The sequence below is a fragment of the Marmota monax genome, unplaced genomic scaffold (genome assembly GCF_021218885.2).
Source record: "Marmota monax isolate L192 unplaced genomic scaffold, Marmota_monax_Labrador192_F-V1.1 WCK01_AAM20220418_F8-fsc00069, whole genome shotgun sequence".
In the NCBI taxonomy this organism is placed as follows: Eukaryota; Metazoa; Chordata; class Mammalia; order Rodentia; family Sciuridae; genus Marmota; species Marmota monax.
In genome coordinates this window covers 4,727,295-4,745,672 of record NW_026695243.1, presented here as the reverse complement: position 1 = coordinate 4,745,672, position 18,378 = coordinate 4,727,295, and the positions used below count along the sequence as shown (strand labels likewise).

Below are 18,378 nucleotides of genomic sequence, written 5' to 3'. Positions count from 1 at the left end.
TCTCCTCAGGGAAACAAACTTGTTAGCGTGACATACCAGGCCTTTGTGGTCTGCCCGGCATGTACTACTCCAGTCCAGGCCCTCATGTTAGTCATGCCCCAGGCCCTGCCTGGAAGAGCTGCTCCCCGATTTCCAAGGCACCAAGCTTCCTCTCACTCCTGCCATCTGCACCTGCAGCTCTGTCTTCTAGAAATACCATTTCTTTCTCCCTCTTTCAGTTTTCTGAATGAATTCAGTTCCAGCCTCACCTCCTCCAGGGACCTTCGCCGACTGAGTTTTTTGGTTCATTTTGCTCTTTGGTCCCACTTCCTGTTCCCCTGCTCTCTTGGCACCGCTGGGCTTTCTCGAACTGTCGGAGAGAAACTTGCCAGGTTCCACGTCTGTCTGCCTCCCCAGTCTGTGAGCCTCCTGAGGCCGGTGTCTGCCTCATCTCGGGCCTGGCGCAGGGCCTGGCCTAGGCGGGTTGTCAGTCACAGGAGCTGAGTGGAGGCAGGCACTGTGGATGGCAGACGCTTGCTAATGTGGAAACTGCTGCCTGGTGAGGGACAGCGATGAGGAAACTGTCTTTGAACCTGAAGGAGCTGGCTAAAGACAGAGTGGAAGGCAAGGGTGTCCTCAGATGCTACTAACTACCGGTTCCCCCCTCTGGTCACCTTGACATCATCCCTGCTGGATCCCAGAGGCCCTGTGTGTTCCTTGGCAAATCTGCACTGCGAGACATTAGCGGTGGGCAGCATTTCAAGCTGGCTCAATCAGCAAATGTGTGAAGACACACTGGGTCCCTGCCAACACTTTGTACTTCAACCAGCGCTTCCTAATGGCTCCTAACCAGCCGTGATAACAGGCTGGGAAAGTCAGTTAACTGAGTTTCACAAACAACGTGCATTCAGGGTCCAAAGTGTGTGGCTCAAGGTCTCTGCTAACAAAGAACATTATGTAACAGCTGGACAACAACTTACTCGGGTCTGGTCCTCCTGTGGCTCTTTGGTCCTTTTCATATTCCCCTCTTCTTACAATGCAAAGACCCAGCTAAGAGGGAGGAAGTCGCCCAAGATCACACAGAGGGGCTGGAGTGGGGACTAGGATCCAGATGCTCTGACATCTAGCTTCCTGCCCTTTGTACTGCATCCGTCCATTTGGTCATTGCTGTTCAATAATTAACTTTGGATTTACATAATGACAAGGACCCCTTGAGCCCAATCATGATGGTCACAAAGCGGGGGAGATCCATACAGAGCCTCTGAACCAGGAGGACGCATTTTACTCATTTGGTAACATCATATTTTCTTAAGCTTCTTATTATGAACAAGTTAAAATATACACACAAATAGGGAGAGGGTATAATGAATCCCTTTGTGCCCATCAGCTGCCAGCTTCAGTAATTAACAACACCTGCTGCTCTTGGTGCCACAACTTGGAGTCTTATTGCCTCTTAGGAGCTAGAAGAGACATACACTGCAACCAGAGTGACCTCTTCAAATCGCAAAGTGGGTGGTGTCACCCTCCCTTCCTTCTTCCTCAAAGCTCTTTAGTAGGATGCTCTGCTCTTGGCATAAAGATGGAGCAGAGCACCCCGCCCCTCCTGCTTGCCACCTGGACAGCTTACCTCTGAACTTCTAAGTGAGATAAAAATATTTTTTCTCTGATTTAAGTCCATAATATTTGGAATTTTCTCTTGCATTGATAATTCTCAAGCCTGGCTACACATTGAAATCCAAGGAGGAGCTTCAAACAAAACAATCAAATCATAAAACCAGGTTCCACAGCTGGGATCCCTGTTGGCCTGGAGCAGGATGTTAAGGTTTCGATATGAGGTGTCATCCTGCTTCCATCAGGGATGTTCAGAGTTGAAATGACTATATTATGAGGGCTGTAATCTAATCAGTGAATTAATCCATTTTATAGATCAATAACTCGAAAGGCCCGCTGTACTGGGTGGTAACTGTGGACAGGTGCAGAAGGCTGAAGGAAGTAGGTCACTGGGTGTGTGCCTGCCTTTGGGGTTTATGTTGTCCCTGGAAGTGGAGCTGTCTCTTGCTCTGCCTCCTGGCTGTCATGAAGTAAGCAACTTTCCTCCACCATCTCCTTCTGCCATGATGCTCTACCTCACGTCCTGGGCTAGAGCTACGGAATCGGCTGCCATGGACTGAACCTCTGAAACCATGGGCCAAAAGGAACTCTGCCTCCTCTAAGTTGTTCTTGTCAGGTTTATTTGTCACCGAGAGGCAAAGCTGACTAATGCCTAGAGCTCGGGCACCTGAGTTACCATTTTTTTTTTTTTTTGGTACTGGGTCTGAACTTAGTCTGAACTCACTCTAATCATTAAGTTACATCCCCATCCCTTCTTTAAAGTTGTTTTTTAAATTTGAGACAGGGTCTCACTAAGTTGCTGGCCTCAAACTTGTGATCCTCCTGTCTCAGCCGCCTGAGTTGCTGGGATTTCAGGGTGCACCACCACACCTGGCTCCCTGTGTTTCTAAAAGCTTCTCCAGGAGATGCTAACGTGCAGTGCAGCTGAGAACCACTGCTCGATTGCATATGTCTGAATTGATTCTGATGGATACATGGCTCAGCTGAAGGTCATCCTCTCCCAAAGGATTCAGAGGGGAACTCAGCGCTTCCTCCTCTGCTTCCACAGCTTGGCGCTTGCTAACCTCTATCATTAGAAGGAGTCTGGCAGTTTATTGCATTCATTTGGCTTGGATCAGCTTCCCCACTGTCCTCTAAGCTCCTCCAGGGTGGAAGCCTGTGAGATTTATGCAGGGTGCCTGACCCACGAGTCAGAGCTCCTATCTGGCCTCTGCATGGTGTAGCCCCTGCCTCTTCCATCACCCCTGGCCCCCTCATTCTTCTGGCTTCTGCCACGCTTGTCTTCTTTCAGTTCCTTGCCTGCACCTCACTCCTCCTGCCTCATGGCCTGTGCATGTGCCTGTCCTTCTACCTGCCTTTTTGACCCCTACTTGTCCTTTAGATCTCACCCTCTACTCATTTCTCAAAGCATGATCTGGACACCAATAGCATTAGCTTCACTGGGGAATGGGCTGGAAATGCAGAACATAGGCAGGTGTGGTGGGGCATGCCTGTAATCCCAGCAGCTCTGGAGGCTGAGGTAGGAGGATCACAGTTTCGAGGCCAGCCTCAGCAACTTAGTGAGGCTTTAAACAATCTAGTGAGACCCTGTCTCAAAATAAAAAATAAAAAGGGCTGGGGATGTGGCTCAGTGGTTAATCCCTGGTACCAAAAAAAGAAAAAAATGAAAAGAAAAAAAGCAGAACATAAGGCACTTACACATAACAAGCTTTAACAAGTTCCCCAGAATATTCAGGATATCATGATGGGAAGTTCTCCCTCAAAAGTATGGCTGGGGTGGAGGTCGGAGCAGTGAAGTACGATTTGCAGGGGGAAAAAAAAAAGTGTGATGTTGGGCAAACAAAACAGAAGCTGTCCACTAAAATTATGGTGTGTCTACACAACAGAATGCTGCTGGCCACCTGTCCTGCCCTGTGTAGGCCAGGAGCTGCAAACTCAAATGCTTGCGAGGGCTATGAGTGAGTGAATTAGTGTCTTAGTTTCCTATTACTTAGTGGAACAGATGTTCACAAACTCTGACTTAAAACAATATGAATTAATTATTTTACAGTCCTGGAGTTCGGAAGTTTGAAATATGTCTCACTTGGCTGAAATCTGGGGGTTGGCAGAGCTATGCTCTTCCTGTAGACGTGGGAGAACAGGTCCCCTAGCCTTTTCCAGGTGTTCACATTCTTTGGCTTGTGGCTGCATCACTGCAACCTCATCTTCTATCACCACATCTCCCGATTCCCGATTCCCTTTGATCAGTACCCTTGGGACTATATTGGGCCACCCATATACTCCAGAATAACCCCCCACTTCAAGATCACTAGTTGCAAGGTCCCTTTTGCCATGTAAAGTAACATATTGATAGGTATGGTGAAACCAGGTATCAGGGCTTTGGTATCTTTAGGAGGCCATTATTCTGTCTACCACAATCTTGAACGTGACGTGAAGCCAAAGGGAGAGGCCTGTGGGGAACTGGAGAGTGAAGGCCTTATCTAAAGGGGGCAGCTGTTACCCACATCCCTAACTGAGCAGCTCACATGGGAGTGTAGACCTAGAAGGCCAGGTCTTCCAAATTTTCAAAGAAAACTAGGAATGCAAATTTTTAATGTGAAGTATCTCGATGTTTAGCCTTAGAAAGCATAGAAGGGAAAACAGTAACGACAAACCCCCCACAACTCTGCGGGGACAATCAGAGCCTGTGAGCTGGCCAGATGCTCGGGTGGCAGCTGCAGCCTCTGATCTGGAGTTTCCTCACCGGGACAGCAGGGGCATCACTGACCTATCCTGTGTCGGTGGGAGGAATGAGTGGCCTACGGGAAGCCCAGGCCTCCCAGGCCCCCAGGGCAGGGTGGGCATTTCCCCTCTGTTTACTGCCCATGGTCTTCCCTTTATAATTTCTCCCTCTGACCTCTACCCAAGTCCCCTCAAACTCCACCCTGTCCTTCCTCCAGGATGGAATGTCCCAGGCCACATGTGGCACACTCTCCCTCTAGGACTCAGTTCACGCACAGTGTGTAGCTTTTCTCCTTGACCCTAACGGGAGGAGGGGAGCCACCATCAGGGGAGACCTGTCAGGGCTGGGACATCTGCTCTGCTAGATGCTACATAGTATGTAAACACTCGAGCCCCTGCTGCCCCCCACCACCCCATTATGTCAGCTGGGTCTTCACAGTCTCAATGGTTGTGTGATCAGAAAAACAGAAGCTGCTGTAGGTGTTCTGAGCAGGAAGAGATTTAATACAGGGAATCAGACTTACAGAGGGCTGGAAGGCTGGGGAGGCAAGGGCAGGAAGCCATTTTCAGGACATCTGGAAATGCTGGGATTTATGGGGGAGCCTCCACCAGTGTTCTGCCTATAGCCCAGAACTGGAAGCTTCTTATCTGGAGAAACCCAGCTGTACAGATGCCCACACACTTGCCATGGGCCCTGCATCCCTGCTTTGTGTGCTTGTGCAAGAAGCTGGCTCCTAATCTGAACTGGATTCTAATATCCAGTGTGACCTTAAGCAGATCCCTTTCCCTTTCTGGGTCATAGTCTTCTCAGCTATAAAATGGGGTACAGAAGGAGAAAAGAGGAAGATAGGTAGAAAGAGAATAGAGTTTGTAGCCAACACGCAGGGCTGGTTTTGTTTGACAACCTTCAGACTTTGGTCATTTTTAGATGGTGTCAGCTTCCCTCAGGGGCTGAGGAAACAAACATACATTTAGGTTTGGTTTTAAATTCATCTTTACTTTTCGATGCCCAATTCCCTGCAAATCTAGCCAAGTGCATAGTGCTGTGTGACCTTTTTCCATCTTCAGTTCAAATACAGATAATGACTATACTCAGTGTACAATAAATAGGACAGTTCATGTGTTTTTTTTTGTTGTTGTTGTTGTTTTGTTTTGTTTTAATCTGGCTGATCTGTTCATCATTCTCAGAGCTGGAATTTTCTTCAGCGATTTCCTAGACATATAAGGTTCTAAAATGCTGAGGAAGAGAAGTAGTTTCCCTTCCCCCACCAGCCTAGTGTAAACACACCCCTGCTACACTGACGTGTTATCTCACTCTTTCCCCTTCAAGCTTTCTATTCAAACACCCACAGTGGCTCCAGCCCCAATATCCATTACAGAGGTTCTGATTTTTTTTCTCCCTAGTTAAAAAGCTGAATCCAACACATTCCTGAAAAGTAGTCAACACTCTACATCACGATGGAGTCCTAGAATCCCCAAAGACCACTTTAGGCCAGTGCTTCCCAAATATGGTTGCACATCAGATGCACATAGGGAGTTTCTTTTTAAATTCCCAGGCTCTAACCGATACCTAATAATGGCTGAGGGCAGGGCCAGGTGATGGTTATCCTTTCTTAAAGCTCCCCATGCTATTCGGATGCACAGCTAAACTTGGGAGCCACTTATATAGTCCAGTCCCTATGTGATACTCCCCTCCACAGGCTTCTGCCAAATGGCTTCCTACCCCTCTTTGTCCTCCTCCAGCGATGAAGGGCTCCTTTCCTTTCAAGGCAGCCCTCCTGTCCTTAGCCAGCTCTGCTCCACCAGGAAGTTTTCTCTCTGCTTCACTGTAACTCCCCCTCACTGATCTGGTTTTGCCTTCTAGGATCCCACAAATCCTGTCTGGTTTTGTCCTTCAGAGAAGGTACACCTTGTCCCTCGAGTTGTGAAGGGCCAACACCCCAGGTTCTTCTGCTGTTCCTCACAGACACAGCCCCCAGCCTTCCACCGTGGGGGCCACTTCCTGTCTGCCACTGGCCTCTCAGGTCTGCTGCTTTCCAATGCAGTCTGACCACACCAGGATTGATGCTTGACTTGTCATGAACTCACCACCGTCCATCAATAAAGCCTGTCAATGATTGTCCAACTAATCATTAAGTCAATTCACCCCGGAGTGCCAAGTGCCCGAGGGGTGTTGACTGTCCATGTGCTATGGGGAAGACAGAAAGGGCTCTGCAAGAGGGTGACATGATTGCTGGGGACCCTCCCCACAAACGCATGGATATCAAGGTGACAAGATACAAAACATAGGGCCTTAATGAAGGGCTCAGTTCTGCAGCTAGCGCTGTGAACATCCTGAGGAGGATATGGAAATAAGGATTCCATAGTGATGTGGCTTAATGAAAGAACTGTGGGAGTTAGGTTCAGCGGGAAAATGTCCTGAGCACTCTAAACACTGTATGTGGAGTCATGGGGATTTAAAACAGGGAATTGGTTGGAAGGACCAGAGGAAGACCAGGACTGACTCCCAGAACACCTTGGAGGAGACCTGCTAAATCCTCATTACTATCTGAGGCTCCCTGGGGTTATTTGAGCAAGGTACACTCCTGACTCAACCCAGGGGTCAAAGAGCTGAAGCCACAGCTGCCACTCCAGAAACCCAGGGAAAAGACAGGAATTCTCCTGCAGAAAATCCTTACCTTTCTAACATTCTGTGAGTGATGCCCTGAAGGGGCAGGACAATACCCTGCCTGCTCCCCATCCAGCAGTACTGATTGGCAGCCCCTAGTCCACATCCAGAACTCTGAGGAGGTGGCTGAGAAACGCAACTGTTAGCTTTCTGACCTCTCCACCCAGAAGGTGGGTGTATGGCTGTGGAGTGAGAGGCGCTCAGGTTGCCCGTCTTAGCATCCTTTACAGCACTAAGATGGAGAGCAGCAGGCTTCAGAAACTTCACCCCTCCAGCGGAACTATATGCCACCTAGCAGAGGATGATGTCATCCGTATCAAGTGATAGGACAAAAGTTCTTGATATAATGCTAAGATTGTTTTAAGCATTAGAATTCACTATATGATTTGATCTTTATTAAAATAATTGCTTTTAAAGATGCAGAGGGAGAAAGACTGGCAAGATGAACCCACCCAACCTTAAGAATGGCTACCTTTGGGTGAAAGGATTACAGGTGATTTCTTTCTTCTTTCATCCTTTTCTGCGTTTCCCAAGTTTTCTACAACCGTGTGTGTGTGTGGTCTTGGGACAAAGAAAATCGACGTTTAAAAAATGCGCAAATATAAAATCTTAAAGGAACGGGGGGGGGGGCGGGAAGGGTAAAGAAAATGGAAGTCGCAGTCGCAGTCAGAAATCGGTGAACCCAGGGGGGCGGGGGGAAACAGGGGGGAGGCGAGGCAGAGGAGTGTTAAGGAGAGGCTCGGGGTCGCCATCTAGCCAAGTGCACAGTGCTGGGTGACCTGGGGACGCCCCTCTCTCTCCAAGCTCTATCTTCCCTACCAGATGAGCACTTTGGGAACTGAGACATGACAACGTGGCCGCCAACCCCCCGGAGAAGGAGCTAGGGAGCGCTGGAGTTGTGCGAGCTTCCCGGAGAAGGGAGGCTGGGAAAGGCGGGGCGCAGGCGAGCAGCAAACGGCGCAGCCCGGGCTCCTGGGCGGAGCGGCCCCTGCCCAAGGCGAGCGCCTGGGGCGCAGGAGGAGCCTGTTTGCGGTGGAGCGTCATTGGCCGCCGAGCGGGGGCGTGGAGGCGGGGTCTGCAGCGGGTCCCGGAGGGGCGAGGTACCGGACTTTGGAGAGAGGTCTCATCTGAACCCGGAATTGGTCCTGAACCCGATCCCGAGCCTGTTGCAGGTAGTAAAGCCCTTCCTCCCTCGGCGCCCCGGGGAAACCGCAGCTCCCTGCACCGGGGCTTCCCATCTTCGGCGGCCTTTCTGCTTGTCGCTCACTGCAGGACCCACTTCTCGCCCTCTCTCACTCTCCTCAGTCTCCGGTTGGCGCTGAACCGGAGGACACCGACCTTCCAAACCTTCCCTGTTACTACGACCCCAACACTCCCGCCCACCAGGCTTACTCCAGCACTGGTCCTCTGGCCATAGCCCAGAAACTGGGACGCGCCCCACCCCCTTCCTCTAGAAGGGCTGAGTTAAGTGCTGCCTATGTCCCAGGAAGTCTGGCCCTTAGCTCCGTGGGCGCTTATATAGGGTGACCTATAAGAAAACCCCTGCCTGTACTCGAGGAAATGCATAGCTAGTCCTGTTTTGTGTCCTCAGTGAGTCCCTGAACCTCTCTGATACCCAGCCTTCTTCCAGTATGGGGATCAACATCTGCCCGGATCGCCAAGGAGGTTCAGGGAGGCTTGATGAATTTACAATGAGAAGATGGGCTGGAAACTGTAAAATGAGCTGCACCTGTGAATAGTGAGCTTCCTATTTGGATCTGGAGTCAACTGGCATAGACTCCATCTAGGACCCGGCGTGGGAATAGCCTTGGTGTGGGCAAGAAGTAGTTTGCCAGCCTGCTTAGTATCTCCAAGACCTCTAGGATGATCCCCCTTTCCTCCCCCTCCCCCTGGGATTCTCCCCTCCCACTGTTGCAAGTTTGCTTCTGTCTCAGCCTGTGGCAGAGCTCAGGGCCCAGGAACTTAGGTGCACCCCTGATAAGTGTGCAGGCTCAGCTGGCCCCCTTCCCACCCCACCAGGAAGGGCTTGCCGGGTGGGCATTGCTTTTTATGGGTTTGGGGACCTGGCTGGAGCCTTGCTTTCCTGAATGAGTTCTTTGTTCCTTGCAGCTGTCAGTGGTGGAGATGGAGTCCGGTGGGGGTCAGGGGATTGCTCAATTGCTTCAACTAATCTAGGAACTTTAGACACTGTTTAATGTTTATTTAGTGACTCTTATATGCTGCTTAACTTTTACTGAAGTAGTTGTTTTAATAAAGTCTACCTTGTTTTCAGAGTCATAGCCCAGAATACCCAGACTCTTCTTCCCAGCTGCTGCTTAACTGGCAGCACCCTTGGGCAAACTGAGGCTCCGACTGAGACCTGTGCTTGGGGGTTGGGCTAGGTTGGTTTTGGAGGCACTGACAGCTCTGATGTCCTGGGTGGAGTGTGTCTGACTGTTTTATATGCAAGACCCCATTCCATATAACCTCATGGGGCATTTCACATATGAGGTGACATGCAGCAAGTCACTCCCAGAAGGCAACTGCCTCCAAGTTCCTTTAGTTTCTACCAAAGTCTGAGGTCAATTCTTCAATGGCTTTTGTGGGAATTCCCCTGTGTCCTCAGTATATCACTCAGTGACCATCTGTTGAGCAGCTGTTCTGTAGTAAGCATAATTCTAGAGATCAGGGACCCAGCCATGAATGGAACACTGACAAGCCCAAAGCCCTGCCCTCACGGTGCAGGGGAGACAAAGATAATAATAATAACATTATGTATGTAAATATAGTGTTTGGCATGTGAGATGGAGAAATGCCAAGCAGGATGCAGGTATAGAGTGTGGGCTGGGAAGAGTCTCGGTTTTGTAAAGGCTGATCAGGGAAGGCCTTGCTAAGCAGATGATGGTATTTGGGCAGAAAAGGCAAGAGAGTGAGTCAGAAGAGAGATAGGACATGATGGAACCGGACCAGAGTTCTTCAGGCCCTCGTCCCCCTTAGCAACCCATGTTTTCAGAGGCTATACCCCTTTATGCTATAATCAGAATATCAGAATATGTGAATTGGTGGACCTTTGGGGTGTCCCCTTTGCCCCCTCCCACCTGCTTACCCGGTTCCATCTGTCCGTCTCCAGAGTGGTCAGCATGCTGCGCTTCCTGGTTCCTCGGCTGCTTTGCCTCCAGGGCAGGACTGCCCGGTACTCCTCAGCAGCAGCCCTCCCAAGCCCAATCTCCAACCCAGACATCCGCTACAACCAGCTGTTCATCAACAACGAGTGGCAAGACGCAGTCAGCAAGAAGACCTTCCCCACGGTCAACCCCACCACAGGTGAGGTCATCGGGCACGTGGCTGAAGGGGACAGGGCAGATGTGGACAGGGCAGTGAAAGCAGCCCGTGAGGCCTTCCGCCTGGGTTCCCCGTGGCGCCGCATGGATGCATCTGAGCGGGGCCGGCTGTTGAACCGCCTGGCGGACCTCGTGGAGCGGGATCGCCTCTACTTGGCCTCTCTGGAGACCTTGGACAACGGGAAGCCTTTCCAAGAGTCTTACGCCTTGGACCTGGATGAGGTCATCAAGGTGTACCGCTACTTTGCCGGCTGGGCCGACAAATGGCATGGCAAGACCATCCCCATGGATGGCGAGCACTTCTGCTTCACCCGGCACGAGCCTGTGGGCGTCTGTGGCCAGATAATACCGTGGAACTTCCCCTTGGTCATGCAGGGCTGGAAGCTGGCCCCGGCCCTGGCCACAGGCAACACCGTGGTCATGAAGGTTGCAGAGCAGACCCCCCTTTCTGCCCTGTACCTGGCCTCCCTCATCAAGGAGGCGGGCTTCCCCCCGGGGGTGGTGAACATCATCACGGGCTACGGCCCAACAGCAGGAGCGGCCATCGCCCAGCACATGGATGTTGACAAAGTTGCCTTCACTGGCTCCACGGAGGTGGGGCACCTGATCCAGAAGGCTGCCGGCGACTCCAACCTCAAGAGAGTCACCCTGGAGCTGGGTGGGAAGAGCCCCAGCATCGTGTTGGCCGATGCCGACATGGGTCACGCCGTGGACCAGTGTCACGAAGCCCTCTTCTTCAACATGGGCCAGTGCTGCTGCGCGGGGTCCCGGACCTTTGTCGAAGAATCCATCTACGATGAGTTTCTCGAGAGAACCGTGGAGAAGGCCAAGCAGAGGAAAGTTGGGAACCCCTTTGAGCTGGACACCCAGCAGGGGCCCCAGGTGGACAAGGAGCAGTTTGAACGAATCCTGGGCTACATCCGGCTGGGCCAGAAGGAGGGGGCAAAACTTCTTTGCGGTGGGGAGCGTTTTGGGGAGCGTGGTTTCTTCATCAAGCCTACAGTCTTTGGTGGGGTGCAGGATGACATGACGATTGCCAAGGAGGAGATCTTTGGGCCCGTGCAGCCCCTGTTCAAGTTCAAGAAGATCCAAGAGGTGATTGAGAGGGCCAACAACACCAGGTATGGCCTGGCTGCTGCCGTGTTCACCAGGGACCTGGACAAGGCCCTGTACTTCACCCAGGCCCTGCAGGCTGGGACAGTGTGGGTGAACACCTACAACATCGTCACCTGCCACACGCCCTTCGGAGGCTTTAAGGAATCTGGCAATGGGAGGGAGCTGGGGGAGGATGGGCTTAGAGCCTACACGGAGGTGAAGACTGTCACCATCAAGGTTCCCCAGAAAAACTCATGAGAATGCTCACCTCCAGACCCAGCCCAGCCCAGCCATGCCACAGCTGTCTAGACTGGGCGTTTGCTTCCAATTTTTTTTTTTTTTTTGGCCCTGGATTCCCTTTATTTGTTCCAAATGAACTCTTAGAAGGAACTCCAACAAATAAAACAACTAAATCAGAGCTGTTCCTTTTAAAGCAGGCTGGAGGCTGGGTTCCACGTCCTTTGCCTCTGCTCCTCAGCCCCTGCACTCTTGGTGGCCCTCGCGTTACTTCTGTGAACCCTTAGGAGTCTCTGGAAGACATTAAAGCCACTCATTGGGTGGACAGTCACTTTTGGTCATTCCTGCTGATCCAGGGACTTTCTGGTAGATGAATCGGTGGATTTGAAAATGGTCTCGTCTCAGAGGATTTGAAGACAATAAGAGTTTTGACCTAGGTGGACAACAAATCTTGGCCCTGTTTTTCATTGACTTAATCTCAAAATGAGGGCTTTTTCTTTTCTAAGTTCCAATCTCTGGCTGCTTTGCTTGCTCTTCATTTTATTACTGATTTTCCTTCATGTGAGGAAAAGGGTAGGTGAGGAATGCATTTCTATATAATCACACCTTTAAACTAAACTTGAACACCCCCAATGCCCATTAACTGATGAGTGGATGAACAAAAGGTTTCCATTCCTTTAACTATTCTCCAAACAAAGGAATGAGTGCCAGGCACGGTGGCACACTCCTGTAATCCCAGCTGCTCTGGAGGCTGAGGCAGGAGGATTGCAAGTGCAAGGTCAGCCTGGGCAACTCGGTGAGACCCTGCTTCAATGGGATATAGCTCAGCAGCAGAGCACTTGCCTTGCACATGCTAGGCTCTGGGTTCAATCCCCAATACTGCCCCCTCCCCCCCAAATGAATTTCTGATACATGCTACAATATAAGTGAACCTTGAAAACATCATGCCGAGTATAAGAGGCCAGACATGCAAGATAACATGTTGTATGATTCCATTTATATGAAGTGTCCAGACCAGGCAAATCCCTATAGATAGAAAGCAGATTAGTGGTTGGAAGGGGCTGGGGGAGGAGGGTTGGGCACTAATTGCTTGTGGATATGGGATATCTTTTTGGGAGGATTTGAAAATGTTCTGGAATTAGAAAGTGGTAATAATTGCATAACTTTGAACATGTACTAAAAACAACTGAATTGTACACTTTGTGATATGTTTAATTCCATTTAAAAATTAAAATACACATTCTATTTGCAAATCCTGTGTGTATTCGTGTGTGTGTGTGTGTGTGTGTGTGTGTTTGTATGTATGTGGATGGATAGATAGATAGATAGATAGACAGACAGATAGATAGATAGATAGATAGATAGATAGATAGATAGCTGTTGAATATTTTAGAGTCCTGGGGCCAGAAGGGACCCAGGTAATTTTCTTGTCTACCCCCTGTCAGGTGCCAAAGTCTATTCCACAGTGTTTCTGTTCTCGTTTTTCATTTTCTCTTGGCTGATCGACAAAGTGCAAATTTGAGACTATAAAGAAAATTTCTAGCTCCTGCCCCGAACAAGCCTATCTCATTTTGAGGCTTCACTGACATTCTCCCCCACCCCCTGTGAAGCCACACCCACCTCAACCCAAGTATAGCACCAGGTCCGTTCCAACACGCTGGATGGAGGTTTCCAGAGCTCCAAGCCTCAGAGTTCACTGTGATGTCACCAGTCTTGCTGCTTTTCTTCCCAAAGTGAAGGAGTCAAGGTGGACCCGGCCAGCCAGGCCAGAGTCAGAAGCAGAAGGCTGAGCCTGTGTCCCCTTCCGTCTTCCTGGACCACGTTGCTCGGAGATCACCCTGTGTTGAAGTCCACTCGTTCTGTGAGCTGACACCTGGCCCTGGCTTTAACACCCTAGCCTCTGGGGGACTTTATTTTACTGTCTTCATGTGGGTTTGGCCTGAAATGGCTTCTTGAGGGCTCAAGGTCTGTTTGGTTCCCTCCTCTCCCTTCCTAGGACCTCCTTCCTATGTCACTTTAGGGTGAGGTGACCCTGACTCTCGGAAGTGCACCTTCCATTCGTTTCTCCTGGAGGCCCTTGGCACCTCTGCAGTACAGTATGGGGACATGGCTGAGGGAGGATGGTGGGTATCTCTAATGGCTAACACAAAAGATCACACCGTTTAACAAATGCTTCCCTGATTCATTACTTCTAGACCAGGGAGGAACTTTGTAGAGGGTGTCCCCTGAGAGGGTGGGATTAGGAAAAGGCAATCTTTAAGATCCCTAATTTCAATCCCTGAAATTCTTTTTACCTTTTTCCTTTCTTTTTTTGAAGTTTTTAAATTTGTTCTTTTTAACTATACGTGACAATAGAATGTATTTTGACATATTATACACACATGGAGTATAACTTCCCATTTTTGTGGTTGTACATGATGTGGAGTTACACTGGTCGTGTACTCATATATGAACATAGGAAAGTAATGTCTGATTTATTCTACTATCTTTTCCATTCCCATCTCCCTCCCCTTCCCCCCAACCCCCCTTTTAATCTGGTGGAACACACCCCCCCACCTATTATGAGTTAGCATCCACATATCAGAACATCCACTCTTCGGTTTTTGAGGATTGGCTTATTTTGCTTAGCATGATAGTGTCCAGTTCCATCCATTTACTGGCAAATGCTATAATTTCATTCTTCTTTATGGCTGAGTAATATTCCATTGTGTATATGTACCACATTTATCTGTTGAAGGGCATCTAGGTTGGTTTCATAACTTAGCTATTATGAATTGAGCTGCTATAAACATTGATGTGGCTGTGTTACTGTAGTATGCTGATTTTAAGTCCTTTGGGTATATATCTATGAGTGGGATAACTGGGTCAACTGGTGGTTCCCTTCCAAGTTTTCTGAGGAAACTCCATACAGCTTTCCAGAGTGGTTGCACCAATTACAGTCCCACCAGCAACGTATGAGTGTACCTTTTCCCCCCACATCCTTGCCAACATTTATTGTTACTTGTATTCTTGATAATTGCCATTCTGACTAGAGTGAGATGAAATCTCAGTGTAGTTTTAATTTGTATTTCTCTAAATGCTAGAGATGGTGAACATTTTTTCATATTATTTATTGACCAATTGTATTTTTTTTTTCTGTGAAGTGTCTGTTCAGTTCCTTAGCCCATTTATTGATTGGGTTATTATTTTTTTTTTTGGTGTTAAGTATATGAGTTCTTTATATATCTTGGAGATTAATGTTCTGAGATGCAGGTGGCAAAGATTTTGTTCCATTCTGTTGGCTCTCTATTCATTCTTGATTGTTTCCTTTGCTGAGAAGAAGCCTTTTAGTTTGATACCATCCCATTTATTGATTCTTGATTTTACTTCTTATGCTTTAGAAGCCTTGTTGAAGAATTCAGTTTGTAAGCTGACATGATGGAGAATTAGACCTACATTTTCTTCTAGCAGGTGCAGGGTCTCTGGTCTAATGCCTAGATCCTTGATCCACTTTGATTTGGGTTTTGTGCAGGGTGAAACTTAGAGGTCTAATTTCATTTTGTTACATATGTATTTCCAGTTTTCCCAGCACCATTTGTTGAAGAGGCTATCTTTTCTCCAATGTATGTTTATGGTGCCTTTGTCTAGTAGGAGATAACTGTATTTATGTGGGTTTGTCTCTGTATCTTCTATTCTGTACTATTGGTCTTCATATCTGTTTTTGTGTCAATACCATGCCATTTTTGTTACTATAGCTTTGTAGTATAGTTTATGGTCTGGTATTGTGATGCCTCCTGCTTCTCTTGTCTTAGTACGGATTGCTTTGGCTATTCTGGGCCTCTTGTTTTTCCAAGTGAGTTTCATGATTGTCAAGCCCTGAAATTCTTATTCTGTGGATTCAGATAGATCCCCTCTTTACTCATTTTACCACTGCTCTGAATGCAGACTTGTGAACTGAACTGGGAGGTTTAACTGGGCATCATCATTCAGCAGGTCATGGCTGTCCAGTCTGAGTGGTGGCTGCTCAGCTCTGGGCCACCCATCCTTTGACACACTTTCCCCAAGCTCACACTCGGTCCAGCACTGTGCTAGGCAGTTCACCTTTATACACCATTGGGACCTTAGAGCTGTCCTGCAAAATCCTGGGTCACCTCCCTGGCTCTCCCCAGATGAGGAAATGGAAGCCGAGAGGTTTAGTAAGCAGCTTGGTTGGGGCCAGTCTCCCATGAGCTTGCCCTGGGATCCAGAATCGGGGCATGCTGAGGAGCCCATTGAATCAAATGGCTAAGCCTCCAAACCCCCAAAGACACCGAACAAGCCCAAATCACCTGGTTTCTTGCTGGATCCCTGAGGGCTGCTGCTCAGTCACACGGATACCTTGATCAGATCTGAGGCCACTTAGGAACTTTAATTTGGGTGGGCTCAATTCTGGGCATGAGGCTGTCCTCTGGTGGTCACTCTGTTAATTGATTTGCTCAGATCATTTATTATTTAAGGGAAGAAAAGTAAATAAATAAATAAAAAGTCCTGGCTCTAATTGTCAATTGTTGGGGGAAAGAGAATTGAATAAGATAGTCTCTGCCCTGAGGGAGCTCACAGTCCGGCAGGGGAGACGGTTCCAGAACAGGGTGAAAAGTATAAAGCCAAGTAGAAGTATAGGGGCCAGAAGGTCATGAGAAAAAAATACTATTCATTAAGCACCCAATGATTAGGCTATCCCATTTAATACCCCACTAGCCTCAAGACACATAGGACTATCACTCTACATTTGGAGAACATCAAGCCCTGGAGATGTTTAGCTGGTAACTGGACCAGAACTCCATTCCGAGTCTTTTGCTCCTCTCTATTGCAGCCACAGATTGTCCCCATAGACTTGGGTAGAAGCAGTCTGTGTGCAGGGGCTGGGAACAGAGCCTTGACATAGTTGAGAGTCTCAAGCCACAGGGATCTGTCCATGAGTGAGGAAGACCTTCAAAGGAGACGGAGTCATGTTATAAGCCCCTTTGAAGGCCTCTAGCATATCCTCACCTTGCCTAACCAGAGAGGTGGACAGAGTAAGTGTCCAGGGTCATAAGTCCAGGTAGGACCAGAACATGGCATGAATCACAGGCCTCTTGGCTCCTAACCAAGAATTCTCCCCATGTGTAATAGGTGCCATAACAAATGAACCCCCTGCCCCTTTGAGGGTTCAACACGTCCATGGCTCTTTGTTGATACCCTAATGCAGGAATCTGTTCACACTGCAGTTTTCTAACAGGTTCAGGGGCACAGCTTAACTTCCATCTTGTGGCTGCGCCCTCTACACTGGGTCTTAACCATCTGTATGTGGCATGATCCTAGGAGAAGCTAATAAAACATGATACTTCTTCACCAGACGAAAATGCACATGTGCACATGCACCCCAAATTTTGTACACTTTCAAGGATTTCACAGAACCCGTGAATTCACATCTAGAATCCCAAGCAACCTTTGGGGTTAAGAGGTTAAAAACTTCTCCTTAGGGCCACAGAGACCCATGTCAGCTGGGAGATGGGGAGGAAGGTACAGAAAAGGCACAGTGACTTCTTAGAAGCCATAACCTCTGAACTCCACACCTTAACTGACATTTCAGTGGCAAAAATGACGTGACCCAATGTCCTTGGCACCTGACAATGCGACGCTGTGGAGGGGTTCAGGTTGTGGGGGACAGCACACTGACGGCTCTGCTGCCTGTGGCCACTCTAGGCAGGTGTGTGGGACGGTGACGGGATTCTCTCAGGACGTATTCACAGTCAGTCCTGTCGTGAGCCATTTGATACCCAGCCTTACCCATGATACTCCTTTCTCCTCCTTTCTTCTTCTCCAAAATCAGTCTGTTTTCGCTTCCTCCAGGCCCTTTGTCTGATCTTCTCAATGAAGCTACCTCAGGCCTTTTGGACTCACAGTGGTCACTGGTCACCTGTCACTTGGTCTTGACCTTAGGCAGCTCTTGCTGGTTAGCATGCCATAAAATGGATCTATTATTATTTTTATAATAATAATATTATTATTATTATTTTGGTTTGGTCCGGTCCCCCTAGACTGTCTCTCACAGACTCCAAGCACGTCTAGTTTCTCTCCCTGTCCTTTGCCATATCCTGCAGAATGGTCAGGAGTCCTCAAAGCAGCAGGCCAGTGTAATGATGCTGATCTCCATGGGCTGATGGGGAAACAGAAGCTCAGAGAGTTGAGGGAAGTGACCCAGACCCATAGGTTATGACAGTGCTCCACCTTGGCTCCAGGTCCTCCAACGAATGCCCATTCTTCCCAAGCCACCCTGCCCACACCTTCCGCAGCACAGATCCGGGTCCATGCTTGGTACCATGGGCAGCTTTCTGTGCCAGGGCTGAGACTCCGGAGGATGCAGTGCCTGGGGCACAGCGGGTGCTCTGCAAATGTGTTCGAAGGGTCAGTTCATTCAGGGGAAAGGAGGCTTCCGTCCCCTCCAATTTCCACTCTGCTCAACAGTCAACCTCTCCTTAATATCATGGGTGGGGGTAGATTTAGGCACAGGAAGAGTAGTGGCCGATAAGACAGGTATCTCTGTCTCCTGGTACCAGGCACTTCTCAGCCCTGGAGGCAGTCAAGGCTGAACTCCAAGGCAGCCCTGAGCCAGCCGGCGTGGACGAGCCAGCCATCCAGTCCTGCCCTGGGTGATGGGCTCCACGTCCTGAATTCATTAAACTGCAGACACCAGAGTACTGTGATTTCCCTTAATTAATTAAAATATCACATAATAACCATTCTCTG

The 18,378-nt window shown here is 49.0% G+C and overlaps 1 protein-coding gene across 2 annotated transcripts; it reads left to right on the top strand.

The window, feature by feature from the left end:
• Positions 1–7,398: 7,398 nt before the first annotated feature.
• Positions 7,399–12,884, top strand: Aldh1b1 (aldehyde dehydrogenase 1 family member B1). 2 transcript variants are annotated; one of them, XM_046457459.2, is made up of 2 exons: positions 7,399–7,472; positions 10,089–12,884. In XM_046457459.2, exon 2 carries the CDS (start codon positions 10,099–10,101, stop codon positions 11,650–11,652), a length of 1,554 nt encoding a protein of 517 aa, XP_046313415.1. In that variant the 5' UTR covers positions 7,399–7,472; positions 10,089–10,098; the 3' UTR covers positions 11,653–12,884. The 2 variants fall into 2 exon arrangements, with proteins under 2 accessions (XP_046313415.1, XP_046313414.1); XM_046457458.2 differs by lacking the exon at positions 7,399–7,472 and adding an exon at positions 7,998–8,151.
• Positions 12,885–18,378: the final 5,494 nt, after the last annotated feature.